The sequence below is a fragment of the Rhinichthys klamathensis genome, unplaced genomic scaffold, assembly GCF_029890125.1.
Source record: "Rhinichthys klamathensis goyatoka isolate OS25496 unplaced genomic scaffold, OSU_Roscu_1.1 h1tg000221l_1, whole genome shotgun sequence".
Classification (NCBI taxonomy): domain Eukaryota; kingdom Metazoa; phylum Chordata; class Actinopteri; order Cypriniformes; family Leuciscidae; genus Rhinichthys; species Rhinichthys klamathensis.
Window position 1 is genome coordinate 2,878,584 of NW_026606745.1, and position 21,564 is coordinate 2,900,147.

Genomic DNA, 21,564 nt, shown 5'->3' on the forward strand with positions numbered 1-21,564 from the left:
TCGGATAATCAATTCTATGTGTACGAACGCGCTGAAGACTCGACGGATTTTTAGCTTTAGCCATCTCAAAAGTTCGTGACCGAATTGTGATTCATCCCAAGGATTCGAATCTTTTGAATTAATCAAAACGATTCATGGTTCAGTGACTCTTCTGCATGTTAGGTCTACATTCGCCAGTAGGTGGCAAAAAGTGATATTTTTTATTGTGATTCGTTCATTGATTGTGAGTCGTTAATGAAGCAAGACTTTATTTGTTAATTGCCGTTTAGCCATTAGCTTATTCGACTTGAACCGGCGCTGCACAGACCGACATCAAAGTAGATCACATGATCACACCAGCGAGAGCGATTCAAAAGCAAGTCGAACAAGCCTATTGCCTGGGTCACTCAGTCAAATCCATATTCGTTAATATCATAGACAGGTACCTACCTATCATCTAACCAATGAAACGCTCACTCGAACGCCATTTGGCCATTACGCTTGGAAATGATTCACGAACGAACCATCAATCAAGACGAAATCCTGCCAGTAGGCTAGTTAATACCTGTGCATTTACATTTAATTGAAAAGATATACATTTGTAAATCTGGTAGACCTACTTTATGTTTTAGACATATTTTCCAGATGTTAATAAACAAGTCTTGGTGAGTTTTTAAAACTTTTATTAACAATATCACATTACATTCTTCTCAAACTTTAATCTCATGGATTATAAACCAGTTTTAAGTGTAGCCAGACACTGTAAATTTATGGACAAACTAAAAAAGAAACCCTTTGTGTGTGTAAGATTAAAATATAAATTCTTCTGACTGGCTTACAGTTTTTCTATTTTAACCTGTCTGTTAAAATGTTAAGAATGAAGAACAGTGGTGGAAAGAAATATACTTTTTAATGAAATCTTTCAGATCATTCAGTTTCATTACTGTGTTTGACAAATTGAGGGTTCATCTAGTCATTTGATCCTCCAGAAACCCACAGCTGTGGTTTAACCTTTATGTGTGTTCATGTATTTTTCCAATTAGAGCTGCTATTCCTCTCTGGTGTGATATGCTATTTATGAGAGAAACACTTGAAGATCAGCAACATAAATCATTCATCAAACAACGTTATCTGCAACAAGTATGGCAGATGAAATTCTTTACAGGATGTCATATAGTCTAACATTAGTTTAGCCTCTTCCACTCAGCTGTCATGGTGAAGACAAATCCAGCAAAAGTGCAATCTGGCAGTCTTGAAGTTTTAAAACAAACCCTCATAAAGAGCATCAAATACATCACTCAGTATGGCCAGAGAAGTTCAGAAACAGTTCTTATGTGATTTTTAAGCAATCTTTTTCCTTTATTTAGGGACAGTACCAATGAAAAAATGTCTCTTAGGATTACAACATAAATCAAAACATCCCTTATATTCAGTTAAAAATACCATATCCAGTTTATCGTTTGTCAGAGCGGGCAGCTAATCCAGCGGTTCCTGTTTGATTCGAATGACGGAGGTCGTGACCCCACGGTGACTTCGTTTGAGCTCTCTCCTCAAAACGTACTCACTGAACTGGGTTGAGTCCACACCGCCTCCACAAGAAGCAACAATCTCAAAGCCTCGTTGCTGCAGTCGCTCCAGAACCTGATGAGCACAAAAATGACCAAACACACACCAAATCGTTATCTTTTCATAGTCAATATATCCTATATCAACAGTCCAAAGAATTAAAATACACTACCGTTCAAAAGTTTGGGGTCGGTACAATTTTTAATGGTTTTGAAAGAAGTCTTTTAAACTCACCAAAGGCTGCATTTATTTGATCAAAATGTACCTGTTTTTACTATATGCAGTTCAAAACTGAATTTTCAGCTGCATTACTCACATGATCCTTCAGAAATCATTCCAATATACTGATGTGCTGCTCAAAATTATTATCAGTGTTGAAAATAATCAGTTTGTTTGAATTTTTTTTTTTTTCATGATTAATGGATGAATATAAAGTTCAAAAGAACAGCATTTATTTGACATAGAAATATTTGTTACCATTATAATTGTCTTTACTATCACTTCCATCGATCAATTTAATGTGCCCTAAAACTGGATGAGATTAAGCCTTGTTTTCAGAGAATATCTTGAATTAATCTCTAAATAATATGCAAATAAATGAACCCCTGTTTGAGCAACTTATAAGATGTGTTTGATCCTTTTGGAGCTTGAAAATGATCGTTGTATGAGAACAAAAACTGTGAAGATTCTGCTTTTGTGTTCCACAGAAACAAAAACAACAGCATAGATGTTTGGAACGACATGAGTATAGTGACAGCGTTTTTTTAATGTTTGTGTGAACTATCCCTTTAATTGAACACCCCTGGCACAGAATCACTGCCGTCTTCAGTTAGAAACACAACACAGCAAAAGGGTTATAAACCATCTGTCCAGCAGCTCTCTCAACTGAATCAAATGAGATACTTAAACAACTTGCTTATTCCGTCTTTCTTTTTGTCTTTTTGTCTGTCTGTTTCTCCCTCACTCTTTCTCTCGTGCCGTTTCTTCCCGTCCTGCAGATCTTCGCTCCACAGAACTGTGAGATCACATTCCATTAGTGTGCCTTCAGGATGTGCCTTCCTCTGTTGCTCTCCAGCGCTGCGTCACTAAATTTCCCTTCACTCTCTCCAGCCATCTACAGTTTTCCACAATTTCTTTCTTGGTCTTTTCCCCCTCCCACAACAACCTCCCATTTACAGGTCAAAGTTTCTGTCTGTCTGTTCTCTGTGACTTTCCATCATGCTTTTGTCCTTCAACTCTCTTTTTCTCTCATTTTTCTTTCCTGTCTTCTGCCTCTGCTTTTCTCAATCTCCTGCTTCCATTAGTGTGACGGCAAGTGCCAGGGGCCAAAAGATTTAATAAGCAAACAGGATTAGACAGCCTCTAGACAGACACACACACACACACACAAACAGTATGAAATGTTTACAGAGAACAGTATAGAAAAAAATGTAGCTCATATTGTACATTCATACCTGACATGCATTATTGGCCAATGTTTGTAGTTTCTAATGCTGAATCAGCTAAAGCTCCTGGATGGAGCCGATTGCAGATTTCATTTAAAGTTGTTACATGTGGTGTAACCATCAAGTAAAAAATATAATTTCCCTTGCACTGTAGATAAATGTGAGTATACATATCTTAATCATTATATAAAAGAAAAAAGTATACTGAAAAGTATATGTGTATATATATATATATATGGCATTCATGATATTTCTAAAAAATAAAAAAATTATATATACAGTATATATATATATATATATATATATACATATATATATATATATATATATATATATATATATTCACACACACTTTTGTAAAAAAAAAAAAAAAATTCTTTGTAAATAAAAAAGTATATATATATACATATATATATATATATATATATATATATATTTATTTGAAAAAAATAAATACATTATATATATATATATATATAAATATATATATTTTTAATAAATAAATAATAATTATTATTAATATAACAATTACATATCAAATTAATATAATTCTTTTAAAAATATCATTATGCTTTCGGGCAGTCATACCACATAACAACCTAAACTAACTTTGCCTTGCCATAAAAAGTGTAAATTATCAGATATTTTAAGAGACTCATTTGCAGTCATGTAAGGATCCTCTCCATGATATAATTTGTATATGTATATATAGTAGTTTTATATATTTTTTTCCTGCATGTTGGTCGCACTGCATGACTTTGATTGGCGGACAAAAGTTTAACATTTATTATTAAGCAGTGAAGCAGGTTAGTTATATTTGAAAGAAATAATAAAAGATTATGCCAAACGACTTAAAGTTTATAACGACTTAAAGGGTTAATTCACCCCCAAATTTAAATTGATAGGGCATAAAGCTCTCAGATTTCAACAAAAAGATCTTCATTTGTGTTCCGAAAATGAACGAAAGTCTTACGGGTTTGGAACGACATGAGGGTGAGTAATTAGAACAGAATTTTCATTTTTGAGTGAACTATCTCTTAAAAGTTTGTAACTTGCAAAACTCATGAGTCCTCAAACAGCAAAAAAAAAGAAAAAGATAAATGCTTCATAAAAATGAACTAAATAAAAAAAACAATAAATAAATAAACAAATGTACGAACAAACAAATAAATAAATGCTATTGCCAGGCGTGTATAAGGTGTTCAGCACCTGTACAGAGTTGAGGTGGCAGTATCCGTTTAGAGGGAAGCGTATGACGTGAGTGGAATCGTGGTTCCAGCCGGCGTTGACAGAGTTGCACATGACGTCTCCTATCTCTGGGAAGATGTCCTCGATGAGGGCTTTATCGCCGCTGAGCGTTATCCTCTCTCCCAGCTCGGGGGCCACACGCACTACCACACACTCACACATGCGTGATGTATACCTAGAGTCCTTCTCAGAACGCCAGCGCTCCAGCTCGGCCTGCAGAGGCTGCAGCTGGAAATATCGGGCCTCCTCGTACAGCAGAGAGTAGTCCTACACACACAGATGCACAGAGAGACTGATATTTAACCCTTTACCTGTCACCCCCCCTTTTGATAATTGACATTAAAATGCACTATACAAACCTAAATGGTTGTAATTCAAGAATGCTTTGGAATATAGACCTAAATTTGGTCTTGTTTTAAAGAAAACAATCAGCAGATTATTACTGAAGTGAAAGCACTTAAAAAAAAAATAAAGTATGAAAAAGTTATGGAAGTTATAATTTACAGTAAATCAAATATACTTTATTAATAAATATTTATTTTATAGTAAAAAATATTTTGCAAAATATTTATTTTATAGTAAAAAATATATTGCAAAATATTTTTTACTATAAAATTACTATAAAATGAACGCTATATATCTAACCATGTTGTGTTCCAAATTTAAAGTTGATATCACAAAAATTGAAGTTCCCATGAAATTTTGTTTAGGCGTTATACCAAAAATAGCCACCGGGTGCCATTGAATTCCATTGAATTTAATTGAATGCATTCTGCCATAACAAATTAATAAATTTCTATCCAAATATCACTTCTGTCACTAAATATGGAACCTTGAGACTCAGACCTTTCTGACGATATGTGTTTTGTCAAGATTAGAAAAGGTTTTGATAATAAATTATGAAAGATGATGCCCAAAAGGGGAGGGGCCTAATAAAAAAAATACCGTTTCTATGGTAACGCAACGTCCAATTTCAAAACGGTTTTCACAGGATGAATTCTGAGTTCGTAAGCTTTCAAATGACACCTAATTTATGATAACTACTAAAATATGTGATATAATAATAATAAAAAATGTATATATATATATATATATATAATATATATTATACTTTTTAGAGGACTTCTTACTTTACTTTTTAAAATATAATTGTATCTTTTTTTACTGACAAATACTAGATTATGTTTTATTATGAACTTTTAGCACTAAAAACCAAAGTTTCAATTATTAAAAGTGTGTGCGTCAACTTTTTGTGACAAAGCTCAGAAACTCCTGTAATGACGTCGATTTTTTGAGGCGCACTCTTGTCATAAATTCATATATTACTGTTCATTCATAATTTGTGAGAAAAAAACAGCGCTAAAATATCTATTTAGGAGTCTTAGACCTTTCCAACGATTTATAGTTTGTCATGACTAGATTAGGATTTAATAGTAATATAGTGAAGTAAATTTAGGTTGCCCGTATACGGGCAGGTGACAGTTAAGGGGGAACGGTTCACCTAAACATGAAAATTCAATCTGTATTTATGGTTGTTACGATACTTTTATTGCGTAGTGATTCTTCAAAGTATATCTTTTTACTACTGGTTCATGAACAAAACAGCATATTGGTTCAGAACAACACGATGGTGATTATGAACTTTTGGATGAACTATTCCTTTTTTCTTTAAAAACCTCTATAATATTGATGCATCATCAGATTTAAAGTCCTACCTTAAATTCATCTGGGATGAGCAATTTTGAGGTCCTGAGGAAGTTTAATATGTAGCGGAACATGTGTCCATCTCGATCTATAAAATAATGCTGCTTCAGGCTGTCCAAAACGATCGGCTCTGTGCCATCAAACAAACGGCCAATCCTGAGAGAGGAACAGATATTGAAATATTTAGATGTAACCAAAACAACAACTTGCTTTCCTAGGTTTTTCTCTTGTGAAAACACCCATAAACCACTACTGTTCAAAAGATTGGAAATCTCTTATACTCACCAAGGCTTCATTTATGTGATCAAAATACTGTAAAAGCTGTTAATAAATTAAAATAAATGTGATGGCAAAGCTGAATTTTCAGCATCATTACTCTAGTCTTCAGAGTCACATGATCCTTCAGAAATCATTGTAATATGCTGAAATGCTGCTCAAGAAACCTTTCTTATTATAGTTGAAACCAGTTAAGCTGTTACATATTTTTGTGGAAAAATGTTCCTTCGGGATTCTTTAATTAATAGAAGAATCCAAAGAACAGCATTTATTTTAAATCTAAATCTTATATAACATTACAAATGTATAACATTTATTGTCACTTTTGATCAACTTAATACATCTTTGCTGAATAAACACTGTAAAAAAAAGTTGCTTATAATTTTTAAGTACAATCAACTTGGATGTTTTAAGTAATTTCAACTTAAATACCTTAAACTGACTTCAAAAATGAGTTGAACCTTGTATAACTTTTAAAAGTTAAAAAACAATGCAAAAGTTATAGCAATGCAAAACGTATTGTTGCCACAACATTGATCATAATTACAGTGTATTAAAAAAAAGTCTTCAGTATTTTTGTTTGAAATGCACTACAAATGTTGTCATGTGAAATTAATATATAATGATTTTTATAAAGACCAGTCAATGGACTTGATTTATCATACCAGTGCATTTTTCATGCATCTAAAGAGATGTCAAGTTTGCCTGACTGAAACAATCTGAGGGAACATTGTTGTGACTAGCTGGTTCTTGGAAGATTGAGAACTACTTTGCTGAAATGTTCATTAAAAACAATCTAACATCATCTGCGTGTGCTCATGTAAATACACGACAGTGGATTCTGACAGTTGTTTCGGTTAAACCGTAGCATGCATCGGCATCATGGAGGGCATGGCTGGAGGCGGCGGCCATCATTGCTCCTGACGTTTCAAATGTCATCATCCAGCGCCCTGTTCCTTTCTCTTTGATGAGTGCGTTGTCATATTGATGTTGTTTGTGATGAAGTAGCCAAGGGGCGAATGGATCTGTCACTTATGCCAATGTCTTTCTCTGAAACATCTATATGACAATCATAAAGGCTTTTCAAAGCCTATAGATTATACCAGACTGTGTGGATCCTATCTGAGACAGACAATATGTGTGAGACATATTTCTGTGCCACTGTAAAGGACAGTGGGAGGCGGAAACCGTGTGAGACATGTGAGCAGTTATGAGATTGGATGCTAGTCTGGCTCAAAGCGCTTCAGGCTCCTTTTGGCCTGTGCTCTGATGTTTGACTCAGTCAGCAGCTACAAGACAATAATGCTCTTTGGCATTGCAGAAATATACCGGTCAGTGAGCTAATGAGCACAGACAAGACACATACACATACACACGCATATGGAGCAAACACACATCATGAAGGACTTGTGTGTGAACAGACGTGTTCAGAGGATGACGTGTTTTTCGAAATTTTAGGCTGACTGCTAAACGCTTTAGATGACAGTGGAATACATGTCATTCAAATGCGGTAACAAGAACACCTTTTAATTTGAACACCTCCCTGCATCTATTACACTACACTGTCCATCTCTCTTTGTTTTGCATCTGTGTGTGTGTGCAGTGGCGGCTGGTGGGTTTTAAAATAGAGGAGGCACACACAATTTTAGCGGTCGGATTTTTTAACTACTTTCAAATGGATTTTTTGGTCACTTCTAGACCTGGATATTTATAGAAAACGACACAGACATCAAGACAATATAAATATAAGTTCACTTACCTAGTCATAGCCTATCATATATAGCCTATCGTTCGGTCGTTTAGTGAAGCTGATTGCTGTAGCCTATATCCAAATAGGCATGGGGTGTTCCTTCGTTTAATGGTAGTTTAGTACATTTGTTTGCGATCAAATATTCAATATCTCCCTTCTCTCCATCAGTTGTAGCAGTTCAAACTAATATCATGTAATTTACGTTTTGATTGGTTGATATACCAAGCGAAGCTAGCCTCCTCTGCCATGTTACTTTTCTCAACACTCCTAATCGCTGAAAGAGAAAGTTGCTGATGGTGATTGATTGGCAATTTTTCTTTTTACCAACGGAGGCACAAGTCTCCGGCTATGGATTTGCCTCCCCCTCCCTTTCTCTATCCCCTCAGACTCGCGTTTCGCAGATCCGGCACATTCGGGGAAGCAGCGCGCAGTGGTTTCACTTACAGTGGTGAAATTACAAACAAGAAATACACATTCTGAGACATAGAATTTTGGGAAGGCTGTGCCTCCCTTGACAAGCTGCCACTGTGTGTGTGTGTGTAATTTACCTGGACTCTGGGTATTTGGTTAATGTGGCCAGGCTGCTGGTATACATGTGACCCCCCACGTCAATGTGCACCGGCGCGTTGGCCTTTGTGAGCTGTGCAGGTGTGGGGATACCAGCTGTGCCCAGCGGGGAGACCGGCGAATGTGCCAAGATAGGCCGGGTCGACATGCCCACACTGTTGCTGCGATTTTCCTGAGAATAAAAAAAAAAAAAAAAAAAAAAAAGATGACAGGTAAGATTGCAGTAATTTCACAATTAATGTACATACAGTAGGGCTGGGTATCGATTCAGATGTTCAAATTCGATTCGATTTCGATTCACAAGCTCACAGTTCGATTCGATTTCGATTCTCGATTCGATTCTCGATTCGACTATAATGAATATAGATGTAATACAAATCTCAGTCTAAATATCAGTTATCATTTTTTAGACAATTTTCTATTACATTGATCTCACCTAAATGTTTGTTTTTACAATGGGGTAATTTTTTTGTTAAGAGTTTATGCAACACATGGAAGCTTGATTTCAATCTTTGAATTAAATTGAAAAAAGTAGCACAAATAAATACAACAGAATAGGCCTAAAGACACAAATAAAGAGACATAAAAAAAAAAGGTTTTGGGTAGGTCAGAAATACTACAGAAACTGAATAAAGTAATCCAATGTAAAATAACACTGGATAGTCTTTTAGTCCTGACTGAATTAAATACATAGGCTATTAATTCTGATTCCTTACAATTAATGCTATATTATGTTGTTTTGACAACAAAATTAATGACAGACACATATGGCTGCGTTCACTTTAAGAACTAGTGCACGGATCCATTACTGTTTCATTATACTGTCTGTCACACGCGTTTTATGCTTATTTAAGACATAACCGACTGTCTTTACGAGGTTACTCACCAAGACCAGAGTTTTGACATCATTTTGCGTGTTTTTAACTGTTAAAGCGATATAATCCACGAAAAAGAACTTTTGTTACTGGCGAGCTGTTTGTGAGGCGGATTTAGGCTTTACTGAATGTGCACGCAGTGAAAAACATGCGCGAGTGCAGGATAGTTTAAAATTGCTTGAATGTTTAAACTGGTAAAACTTAAAAAAGACGTGAAAATGATAAACGTTAGTTACGATGCAATGCTGGCCCGATTGTGCAAGTGAATCATGTCCCGACTCCTAAACACGAGTGTGTATCGACGCCAGCAGCGCTTGACGCTTGCCTTGTGCAGAGTGAGAAGACGCAGCACGCGAGCCCTGAATATGGAAAAAATCGATTCGTGGCCGTTGAGAATCGATTTTGAATCGACCACATTTTAAAAAACTATTAATCGAAAAATCGATTTTTTTGCCCAGCCCTAACATACAGTAGCAGAAGGTTACTTCCTTTCTTTAAAAAACAAAACTAAAAAAGGATTTATGCATTCTGGATCATGAAAAGTGAACATTAGCATACCAGAAGTAGGAGAATACAACTTTGGAAATTGTATGAACTTTCTATGATACTTTTATAGAGACTGAATTTATCCATCAAGATTTGACTGGATCATGAAAAGTGCCCATTGATTGGACCAGGATGGAGGTGGTTGAAAGGGAGGAGATAAAAAAAAGTAAAATTTGTAACGTCAATTGAAAAGGAAAGACATTTCAGAGGCAAAACAAGTCGCTACTGCCTGTTTAAAGTAGATATACCAAAATAAGGGCTCACGGGCCAAAGTTGGCGTGTGCAGACCTTTTATTCGGCCCGCTGTGTCATATCACAAGAGGGCAGAAAAAAGGAAATGAAAACATTAAATAATTCAACATTAAATAATCTTTTTGTTTGAAAATGAAAATTCCGTCATTAACTACTTAACCTCATGTGGTTCCAAACCCGACATTCAGAACACAAATTAATACCGTTTTAATGAAATCTGACAGCTTTCTGTCCCTCCATTGACAGCTACGCAACTACCACTTCCAAGGCCCAAAAACCAGGTTGCTGCTGTAAGAAGTGTTAGTGAGGCCAGCAGGGGGCGCTCACCCTGTGGTCTGTGTGGGTCCTAACGCCCCAGTATAGTAATGGGGACACTATACTGTAACAAGTACCGTCCTTTGGATGAGACGTTAAACCGAGGTCCTGACTCTCTGTGGCCATCCCAAATCCCAAAAAGACTAGGGGTCTAACCCCGGCATCCTGGCCAAATTTGCCCATTGGCCTCCTAATCATCCCCATACTGATTGGCTTCATCACTCTTTCTCCTCTCCACCAGTAAGCTGGTGTGTGGTGGGTGTTCTGGCCAGGTGGATGCTGCACATTGGTGGCGGTTGAGGAGATTCCCCCCTACCATAGGTAAAGTGCTTTGAGTACCCATAAAAGCACTACCGGTATATAAATGTAATGAATTTGAACAAGGTAGTAAAGACATCATTAAAATAATCCATGTTACTCACTCAATTTTATAAAGCGACGTGAGTGATTTACAAATTTACCACGTTTTTTTGTTTTGTTTCGTTTTGCACAAACAGAGCACTCGCATCACTTCATTAAATTGTCACATCGATTACTTTAATGAGGTCTTTACTACCTTGTTGGGCTTTGAAAGTGGTAGTTGCGAAGGCTGTCAATGGAGGGACAGAAAGCTCTTTTAGATTTTATTAAAAAGATCTTAATTTGTGTTACGAAGATGAACGAAAGTCTTACGGGGTTTGTGAGTAATTAATGACAGAGTTTTCATTTTTGCGTTTGTATTCTTGCATTGACATGTAGAGAGAGAAAAAAAAAACATTGTTGGATATAATGCATTTTCACATTTTTTAGTCCATGACCCTCAATCAAGTTGGCCCTTTGAAGTAAAAGGATTGTGGACCACTGTTTTTTTTTTTTTTTTTTTTTTTTGTGGAATACAATGCGTCAATGTAATGTACACAAAAGGAGTCTGTGTAAGTAAACAGGTATCAATTTTGATTTCATGTTGACTTGCATTTCAGTGTCACTAGCAGAAACCAAAGAGAATTCCAGGTTCCCGCACACCTACAGCCTCTTTTGCCTCAAACTCTCGTTGTCTATTGTCAGAAAACAGGTAGTTTGGACACTCAGAGTCCCATTTTAAAAATGACACGGGACAACAGTTTTTACACACTTTTGGGAATCAACCTTTCAATGGCTTGCTTATAGCAGTCTCTGCATACTAAACTGGAATAACAGAAACAATTTCAAGCAGCCTCTTCATTTTGGTTAATGTGTGTGTCATGAGCATGAAATGGGAGCGCAGTGCTAAATGGTTCACAACATAAACACAGATAATCACTTCTACCTTGACAACTGTTACAACAAATTAAATTGACCCATTATGGCATCAATGGTGATTCCGCTGTCAGCACTAAACAGCATTACAGTAGCCACAATCTCATTAGCCTCAGTAGGGGCTCGTTTCATGGGCTTAATATCTGATATATATCTGCTTGTGCTTGGAAATAAGTGTTTGCTAAATCTCAACGGTCACTCTCTACCAAGGCACAATGAAACAGCCATGGGCAAAATTTCCTTTAAAGATGAAAAACAGAAAAAAGTAAACGGTAACATAAGTATACTTGTGTACTTAGTGCAATATCAATGCATTTTTCGCCCAGAGTGGAGTGATGCTATCTGAGTCGACTGTCTTACAGAATGAAACGCGCGGAGAGAATGAGTTCAACAGACTGGCTTTATACAGCGACCTGAAAAACAAGCATTAACCCTTGGTAATACACAGAACGTGCAAGTAAACATGTATCCAGGCCAGCACATTAAAGCACTAATGATAAACATCTCTGGCACAACCGGGCATTTTAGCGGGTGCAGTTTTCTGACGGTGGCTGAATGGAGTGTTATGCCTACGGGGAGAATAACTTGGGTCAAAGAGGCATTTTATCATGCATCATTTTTTTTTAAAGCCTTTTATTTTCTGGGTAATTTTATATACAAAGAGGAAATGAGAGGATGGGTTGGAAAATGTTTGCCTTTATTTATTTGGCAGAGACTTTTGACAAAAATAAATACAGTCAACTTACACACACACACATTACAGAAGTAATATGTGCCTTGAACAAAGTCTGGTGAGCTGTGCAGTAAATAAATGCAACCCATTCATTGAAAATAAGTGTTACATGAATAAAAACAACTTATTCCACAGTCATGGATGGTGCTGGAAGCCTGAGAGGTTTGAGCTATTGGCTCTCCCATTAGCTAATTGGAAAGACATTGACACCAACTTAAGAAAATATACTTAAGAAAATATAAGATGAATTATTAGTACTGATGTGAGTTTAAATAGAGCTGAGCTCTCTACCGTGTTTACGGTGACCAGTAAATGCACATTTTGGAATATTTCAGTAGATTAATTGTAATTTGAGAGTGTGAGGCAGAAAGAGGTTTGTTGAGATGTAGAGGTCTAGAAACAGAAACAGTAGTCAGTGTTATAATGCAGTATAAGCATCATGTGTCAGGATCTACCACTATTGGTATACATACAAGCTTTCTAAATTTCTCATGACAGTTGAGACAGTCTCATGACAAAAATATGCACAACCATTCAAAAGTTAGGGGTCAAAAATATATATTTTTTAAAGAAATTAATACTTTTATTCAGCAAGGATGCATTCAATTGACAGTAAAGACATTTATAATGTTACATTTTATTTAAAGAATCCTATAATAAAATATATTGTATCAGAGTTTCCACAAAAATATTAAGCTGTACAATGATAAGAAATGTTTCTTGAGCAGAAAATTAGCATATTAAAATGATTTCTGAAGGATCATGTGACACTGAAGACTGGAGTAATGATGCTGAAAATTCAGCTTTGCCATCACATAATATAAAATAAATTCAAATAGACAACAGTTATTTTCAATTGTAATATTACAGTATTTTTGATTAAATAAATGCAGCTTTGTTGAAGCATAAGAGACGTATGAATGGAAGTGTACATGTAAATGTAATGGTGGAGCTAAATAATGCAAATGACTCAATGAATGCATGAGGGAAAAAGTCTCTCAAAGTTTCAAAGTCTCTGACCCAAACGGTTTACTGTTAACTCAGCTCACACACACATCTCAGCATGTACAGCAAGTACTAAGATATGAAAAGAAAACAGCAAAGACTCATTTTACATCAGTTAATTAGCAAGGAGGGAACAGGATATAATTGGATGTGAATGTGAAATTACAAAGTGTCATAATTGACAAGGCCTTTTTTTTTTTTTTTTCAGGATGCTTTTTTCCAGCACTCTCTTCCCCCTCTAGGGGTCGCTAATAAATATTTACCTAATAAATATTTACCCCAAACCGTTTTTTAAAGACAAATACATGCTGTTATTTTAGTGGATGGCAACTTCAAACAGAAAAGAACAGCAGCAAATACTTGAACATTCATAATGACAATATAGCCGAGGTTGTACTAAAAAAAAAGCACAGGTATAAACTCCTGAGGATTAATCTTTTAGTGTGGTACAGGTAGTGGCTGTTAATTCTGATCATTAATATAATGTAATGCAGCTGAAGAACACACTACAAACAACTCATCTTAGGTATTATATTTAGGAGTCATTGTTATTTGCTGGAGCCCTGCACAGGTGCGTTATTAGCTCATTCGTCTGCAGGCAACAAATGCTTTTATTTTTCACACTCACTTTCATGCTGAAGGCTGAAGAAAGCATGTGCCTGTTTTAGTGCAGCCTACTTACAAAGCATAATAATAAATATTCACCAACATATAAAGAAATCAATCTTAATCACATTCCCAAATGGACCGCCAATGGCAGATGTGCTGCTGCTGCACCCCCCCCCCACCCCAGCAAAAATGGAGATGGACTGGTTTATAAAGATGGGGAGTTAGAAAAAAAGAACAAATGCATATCTAATAACTAACTTAAAGGTGTATTTATCTTAGTCTAGAAACACTAGACCTCAAAACACAGGTTTAAAAAAGATAATGCATACTTCATATAGTGCATTGTTGGGGAGCAGTGGCATAATTCAAATTTAAAGGGATAGGCTTTCATTTAAATCATTTGTCCCGTCCCAAACATGTATACATTTATTTGTTCTGCTGAACAATAAATTGTTCCGTTGACTTCCATTGTATTCTTTTTTTCTCTCCATACCTACTATGGAAGCCAATAGTGCCCCACAACTATACATTCTTTAAAACATCTGATTTTGTGTTCAGCAGAAGTTACAAAGAAACTCATACAGGTTTGGGACAACTTGAGGGTGAGTAAAAATTTCTGACTGATATAGCACTCTTTCACAAGATAGCCCTGGTTATACAGTAAAGAAAATGTACATTATAATGAAGAAGTAAATCTGGGATTTGCTGACAAATGTTCCATGCAAAATGACACACACAGATGAGTCAAATTGAACATCCCACGGTTGTTGCTTTAATGCGTTAATTTGCATAAATACACTTGGTGTGAAAAAACAATTGTCCTCTGACTGATGTGATTGACAGACAACAGGGCCGCTAGTAAAACTGGTCCTAAATGGTTTAAAGCACTATTCTAAGACCGTGCCACGCGGCAAAAGCGTTTTGTCTTTATGCTATACCGATGTGCTAAAGACATGAAATCGCTGTTACCTGTGAGGGGAGCATATGAGGGCTCTCTCCGTTGAGTTCGCAATGAGAGGAGACCAGCGCGGTGACCGTTGGAGTGTCCGCGCGCTCCACGGAGGCGCGCGCGCAGAGTCTTTTCGGCGATGCCCCAGGTCCCGAAACACTAACCGGATAGACGAGCGTCCGCGGGCGTTTGATCACCTTCTGCGGTTTGAGCTCGGCCTCAGCCTCGTCCTCGCAGTGCAGCGCGTGCTGCAGGTGCGCTCGGTTGTTGACCGTTTCCGGGGACACGTGGAGAGGCGCTAACTTTGACCCGATGCCCGCAATGCCGTTAAGCGTTGCTATGGAGACGGCGCCGATGCAGTGGTTGGTGTAGGTCTTTGACAGTTTGGCGGCCCGCGACAGCATCTGCATTCTCGTGCCCAGCAGGTTCTTGCCGATAGCTTTATTCTCGTACCACGTCGTGTCGGTCTCGCTGCAGTGATCCCGTGGGCGCTGGAAAAAAGCCTTGCAGAGAGGATTGCGCTTCGTGAGGTACTTTACGAAGCTCGCGTAGGGACAAAACTCCGTGGCGGTCTCGTACATGCGGGGAAGATTGTCATCGTCCGTGTCGGATCTTTTTTTCGTCCAGGAGGCGGAACGAGACTTGTGGTACGGCCCCAGCGCTTTAAAGTACACAAACTTCCGTCCGTCCTCGTCCACGGCCAGTCCGAAAGAGTCCTCCTCGAGCTCGCGCTGGTTCTCCCGCCCCCTCGTGCAGAAGTACATGCAAGTCTCGAACCACACTTTGTTGAGCAGCCCAAACGGCGAGCTGGCGCTGAACACGGCCGACGTGTAGAGTTTCCTCAGGTCGGAGCGCGTGATGGCTTGCTTCTGCACCACGGGACCGGCGCCCTGCTCCTCCAGCTTGCGTATGACCGCAGCGAGCGCGAGGTTGGCGCTGCGCAGCTCGGGGTCCTTGGTGAGGTCCAGCGTGCGGCAAAAGGGGGGCTCGTTCAGGTACCGGTTGAGCGAGCTCCGGATGCTGATGAGGGAAGACTTGCTGTACAGCTGTCCGCTTTTGGAGCGCGCCTCCGCGTAGAACGAGCGCAGCACTTTGCATAGCGCGTGTTTGTCCATGCTCTCAAAGTCCGTACTTTGCGCCTTCTCCGTCAGGTATTCCCGGAAGATTCGCACCGCGTACCGGGTGGCCAGGCGCGTGTTCTCGCTGAGCCTGGAGTGGTGCATGTCTCCCTCGGGTCCCGAGTCCAAAGCGGCGAAAAGCGGGTCCCCAGCCGCCGACTCGAGCTGGTCCGTATTCCGCATAAGGACCGCTTCCCCCGTTTCCACGGCAGCAGCAGCGCAGCTGTCAGGCTCCCCGCACTCCTCCCACTCTAACTCGGCTTCTTCTTCTGACACTTCTCCCTCTTCCCCTGTGATCTGGATCTCCTGAATCTCTTCTTCCTCTTCTTCCTCCTCGCCCGAGCCTCCGTCTCTCTCCCGATCCCCCGACATCGGGTCCGGTTCATCATCTCTACAGCACTGGTCCCCGCTGCCAGGCATTCTCGCCATATTGCAGTCTGACAGTGTATGAGTCCCGAGGCACTGCGCATGCGCTATATTGGACCGCAGAGCTGAGAGCTTTTTGTGCGTTTTAGTGACCTTCAGCTACGAGAACAGGCACGCGCTCTTAAAGGTGCAGGGAAAGGGAGCTATAGATTGCCCCAAAATGCCCGAAACAGACTCTTTCATTCACACACTTTCAAACTTGGATGGAGAGATAAAGCGAGAGAAAGAAGCAAACGGTCAGCTATACTCTGTATCGGACTGCAGCTGAATTAAGCAGTAAATTATGTCGTTAATACACCCACACAGACACACACCTGCTAATTATTAAAGGGCTATGTAGCTCAGGGAGGCTGACTTGATTTGGGAGTTTCCAGTAGCAGCTGTGATCATGTCTAACCCTGAGGCCATCCATATACTTTCGAGTGTGTGTGTATACAGCCTTTTGTGCATGTGTGAGAGGAAGAGAGAATGTGACAGATGGGAGGAAGAGAGAGAGAGATGAAGGTGTGGTGAGCTAATTGATATTTCTGTGCATGGTAAGAATAATTTCGACACAGCATAAAGTGCAAACCACGGGTCTGTGTATGCAATGATGGCCAGTAGGCAGAAAACCTATACTCTAAACAGGTGAAACTGCAAGGAACAGTTCACCTACAAATGTATATTGTGTCATAACTTCTCACTCCAACCCTATATTATCTCAAATAATATCCTCCTGCACACTTTTTGCAATTTAATGAAAGTGAAACTGTCAAGCTACACATTATTTAGCACCATAAATATCATAAAAGTGGTCATAAAACAGACATAGGCCAGTAAGAGCTGTGCATGTAAACCTCACTCTCCTGGCCTCAACAGGCGCGCTACAGGCTGCAGTCCTTGTTGACGTGCCCGGCTCCCACGCCGGACACCCCGGTTCAAATCCCGCTCGGAGCATGTCGAGTAGGGCCGGTTACACGTACACATCTTTAAAGTCTTTAGAAGTAATAAAATACCAGAAAAAGACAATCGAAGTTTACTGGAAATCTTGAAATCCATTTTGAGAGAATGAATAATGTCTGGTTTGTGAACGAATCATTCTTTTAAGGCGACATTTCAATGAACCAGTTGATGCCGTTTACAAAACAAACAATTCTGTCAATTCTGATTCAGATCAACTCACTGAATCAATGATCCAGTCAACGTGGCTTCCAGCCGAGCTCATCTTGCAATATAGCACTTAAATGGTCCATATGACTCTTTTATGGTTCTTTTGCATCCTTTTTTGAAGCTTCAAGTCCCCATTCATTGTCACTGCATGGAAAAGAGTGATTATTATTATTTAAAATGTTGCCTTTTCTGTTCCACAGAATCAAGAAACGGATTAGGGTGAATGACTGATGGACAATTTTCATTTTTTGCTGAACTCGCATATGACTTGCTACTGATGTGACAGTGTGAGTGGACTGCATTTAACTTCCGCTGTTCTGATATACATGAATGTGTGATTTGCAACTAGAGCTCAGCTGGAACTCACTGCAGACTTTCTCAGGTTGGAGCAGATTTTCATTTTCCTCTCATAGTCTGTATAGAGGCTGCAATGTAAACAGAGCCCCTTTGAAATGCATCATAGCTTAGATCAGGGCTCACTCGATTATACATTGATCTTTTTATGTATGAATGATTCTAGAGTACCCCGGATGAAATTACTTTTGGCCCTGTTAATCTCTAAATACAATTTATATGGCAAAATATGCCAGTTTTCATTTGAGTCATTAGACCGATACAAGATAATCCTATATGAGTGACCTTGATCAAGAACACATTTCCAAGTGCTTCTACATTCACGCCTCTCTCCTCTCCCCTGTGTTAGTGTGTGTGTGTGTGTCGTGAGAACCCCGAGGCAACCGTTGTCTGAGTATGAACTGCACAGAGCTGAGGTTTGGCTCTGGAGAATAAGGCAGATGTTTGTCTCCGGCGCTGTGCCTCCGAGAGAGGCAACGCATGAGGAAGCGGATTTTAGAGCTCAGTAGGGCTCAAAGCTAGAGGAGGGATGGAAAAAAGCTCTATTCATCCATCAGCAAATCAACAGCGATCATCTGACTCATTAACTTTATACGGTCAGAGTCTTTCCATAGTCTTGTGAACATTTCTTTAAGGAAAAGATAAAGGTCAGTAGCAAATAAGAGTGTTTTAATAATGTTCATGCTATTTTAAAAGAAAAGTTTAAATAATGACTCTAACGTGTCATGTGGTGTAACAAAGTAAAACAAAACAATAAAAGTGAAACTAATTCAATTTTCCTTAGACCAATATATTTATATAATAAAATATATTTAAATATGTTAAACAATTTTTAAAATATTTTATAAAGTAAAAAGTATATGATTTTTTTTCAATTATGAATTAATTCATAAATATATAGTTTGGAGAAGTCACACGACGCACACCACATGACATTTACGACTTGACCTTGCCTTGTCATAAAAAGAGGGGTCCTTTCTATGATATCATTTCCTGTTTTATTTTTCTCTGCTAGTTTGCACCACGTGATTATACTTTAAAAAATGTGCCTCATGAGGTGTTTTCTTTTCTTTTTTGACTTTATGCCTTCCCTCCCCCCAAAACAATGACTTATTATTATATTTGAATACAGTACATATTCAAGTCATGCATGTTACATTTTCTTCTTTTTCAAATAAATAAATAAAATTAATTAATTAATAGATTTCAGAGGGGGAAAAAACCATGTCATTGCAAGTACCACGAATAGAACTTTGAGAATAAACAATAACAATGAACAGTCTTGCAAAATCAGAATTCAGTTTTGTAGTTAGTTTTATTCACTTGCTATAGGCAACACACATTTTTGGGCTTTTGAGAGCTCCATGACCTGAAAGAGCTGTGTTTCGAATGAGAAAGACCTCAAATGTGCAGTGCCGAGGTTCCCGAGGTTCACAGTTCCTTGGGAGAAACCCGGCATAAATAGGTCTCTCGCCCGAGGCTATAATGCCAATGTAACAGGACGGTGATCTCTGTAACTCGAGTCCTCGGGTTTACCCTCCGCTAGAACTCAACCAACAGCCTTTGTTAGAAGCCCGAATCCTTAATCATTAAACTACCGGCACTCTTTTCGCACGGCCGAGGTAACGTTGGACCCGTATCTCATTTCTCTCCTCCGCACAGAACACATATATCCCTATGTGAGGATGAGCCTCCATTTTGAAATGAGAGACCTCTCTTCTTTTGTCTCATTCTGTCATTCCTGCCCACAGGCATGTCACCAGAAACAGCTCTGACATCTCTCAAAGGAAAGAGAAGGAGAGAGAAAGACAGAGCGAGAGAGTGAGAGCAGAACAGAAACCCTCCTTTCCACATTTTAAATTCTCGTTAGCGGAGCCCATTTCACACCTAGATACCCAATTAGCAATTAGCAAAGCTTTAAAGTGCAGTCCTGAGCCGGGGCCCTGATCCCGGCCTGATTTGTATGCGCTTTGTGCAGATAGCGATAAGAGAGAGGCTGAATACATGTATAGTTTTAAATTTAATTTCATAATCATTTGCATGGCAGGGTAGCCTGCAGGCGAGAGGGAAAATAACATGCCCACTCTTCAAAAGGGAGATCAGGCTCGTTACATGGCTGTGCGGAGGATTGGAGAAGGGCTTTTTATGTGCAGGCAGGTAATTTGTTCCCTGACTAATCTGAAGAGATAGAGAAGTTCAGAGGAAGCACTTTTTAAAAAACAGTGTGAGCGCAGCATCACAAATCGCCTCTACCTCCGAGGCTTGGGAGAGAATGAAAGCGAGCGAGAGAGAGGAACACCAAGGTGCGATATAGCTGAACTTACTGCCAGAGCCCGAGGCTGCAAAAAAAGGAGTAACTACTGAATGTGCGAGTGTGTGTCTGGGTATGTACGGCTCGGAGAGAGAGAGAGAGAGAAACCATCTTTGAGCACACCAATGTGGCGAGCCATCCGGTGTGGGAGAGATGGAAATCAAATCGAGCACCTGTAGTACATGACGGTCCTCTCTGATCACTGCTTCAATAATGCACTGACTGTTACAGAGTATATAAATGATAATAACATTTGTCTAGCACACAGACTGTTGAATATACACACATCGGGTCTCATTCATGAAACATTCGTAAATATGCGAGTGATTTGCGCGTAAAGAGACCTTCCCGAAAACTCTTCTCCTGATTCACAAATACTTCGTAAACGTCAGATGTGGATAGTGAAATGTGTGTGTGTGTGTTAATGAATTCCAATCAGTCGTAAATGGGATGCGCGTGCACATTCATTCTCAATTACCATAAATCCCGCCCATTAAATCCGACTGACAACTATATATGAGCATCCTATTATGACATGAATGCGAATGGAAAAAAAAAATCTCAGATGCAGAAATTGAAGTTTTATTATCAGAAGTTCATTCAAAACGCCACATTTTATTTTCAAGCGTACATAGTGGCGTATCTGGTCCTAAAAAAAAAGGAAGCTTGGCAGCATATTACAGATGCAGTTAATGGAGTTTCATCTGTTAATCGAACATTCCCAGAAGTGAGAAGAAAATGGTTCGACATTAAGCTTGAGAGCAAAAAACGAATTAGTTCACTTCGGAAAAATAGTATTCAAACTGGAGAAGGACCACCATCGCAGATGCTATTACTGGCTCTCATAATAAGAAAAACCGTCTGTAATTACTATATATAATATTTTTTCAAAATGCTGTGCAAATATGTGAATTAAAGGTGAATTGAAATGCAGCCTTATTAATGAGCAAAACGTTCGGGTGTTAAGCGCACTATTTACGCGTGGCTGGGAGCAGGTGTAGATTTCTTTGGTACCAACTAACATTTGGAAAATACGAACATTTTAATGAATCCGAAAATTTACGCAAGAACCACTTTACACACGATTTACACAAAAATTCGTTCTGCTCGTG

General features: G+C 38.7%; 1 protein-coding gene across 2 annotated transcripts in view; it reads right to left on the reverse strand.

Moving 5' to 3' along the window:
• Window positions 1–1,343: 1,343 nt before the first annotated feature.
• Window positions 1,344–21,564, reverse strand: part of kctd1 (potassium channel tetramerization domain containing 1) — a 37,516-nt gene continuing 17,295 nt past the window's right edge. The window contains exons 1-5 of one of the 2 annotated variants that reach the window (XM_056264518.1): window positions 15,115–16,757; window positions 8,517–8,707; window positions 5,954–6,098; window positions 4,200–4,505; window positions 1,344–1,620 (exon numbers count right to left, since the gene is read on the reverse strand). In XM_056264518.1, the coding sequence (XP_056120493.1) occupies window positions 1,456–1,620; window positions 4,200–4,505; window positions 5,954–6,098; window positions 8,517–8,707; window positions 15,115–16,641 (2,334 nt within the window). In that variant the 5' untranslated portion in view covers window positions 16,642–16,757 and the 3' untranslated portion in view covers window positions 1,344–1,455. Of the gene's footprint in view, window positions 1,621–4,199; window positions 4,506–5,953; window positions 6,099–8,516; window positions 8,708–15,114; window positions 16,758–21,564 lie in introns of those variants that run through there. The other variant, XM_056264519.1, reaches the window with a different exon arrangement.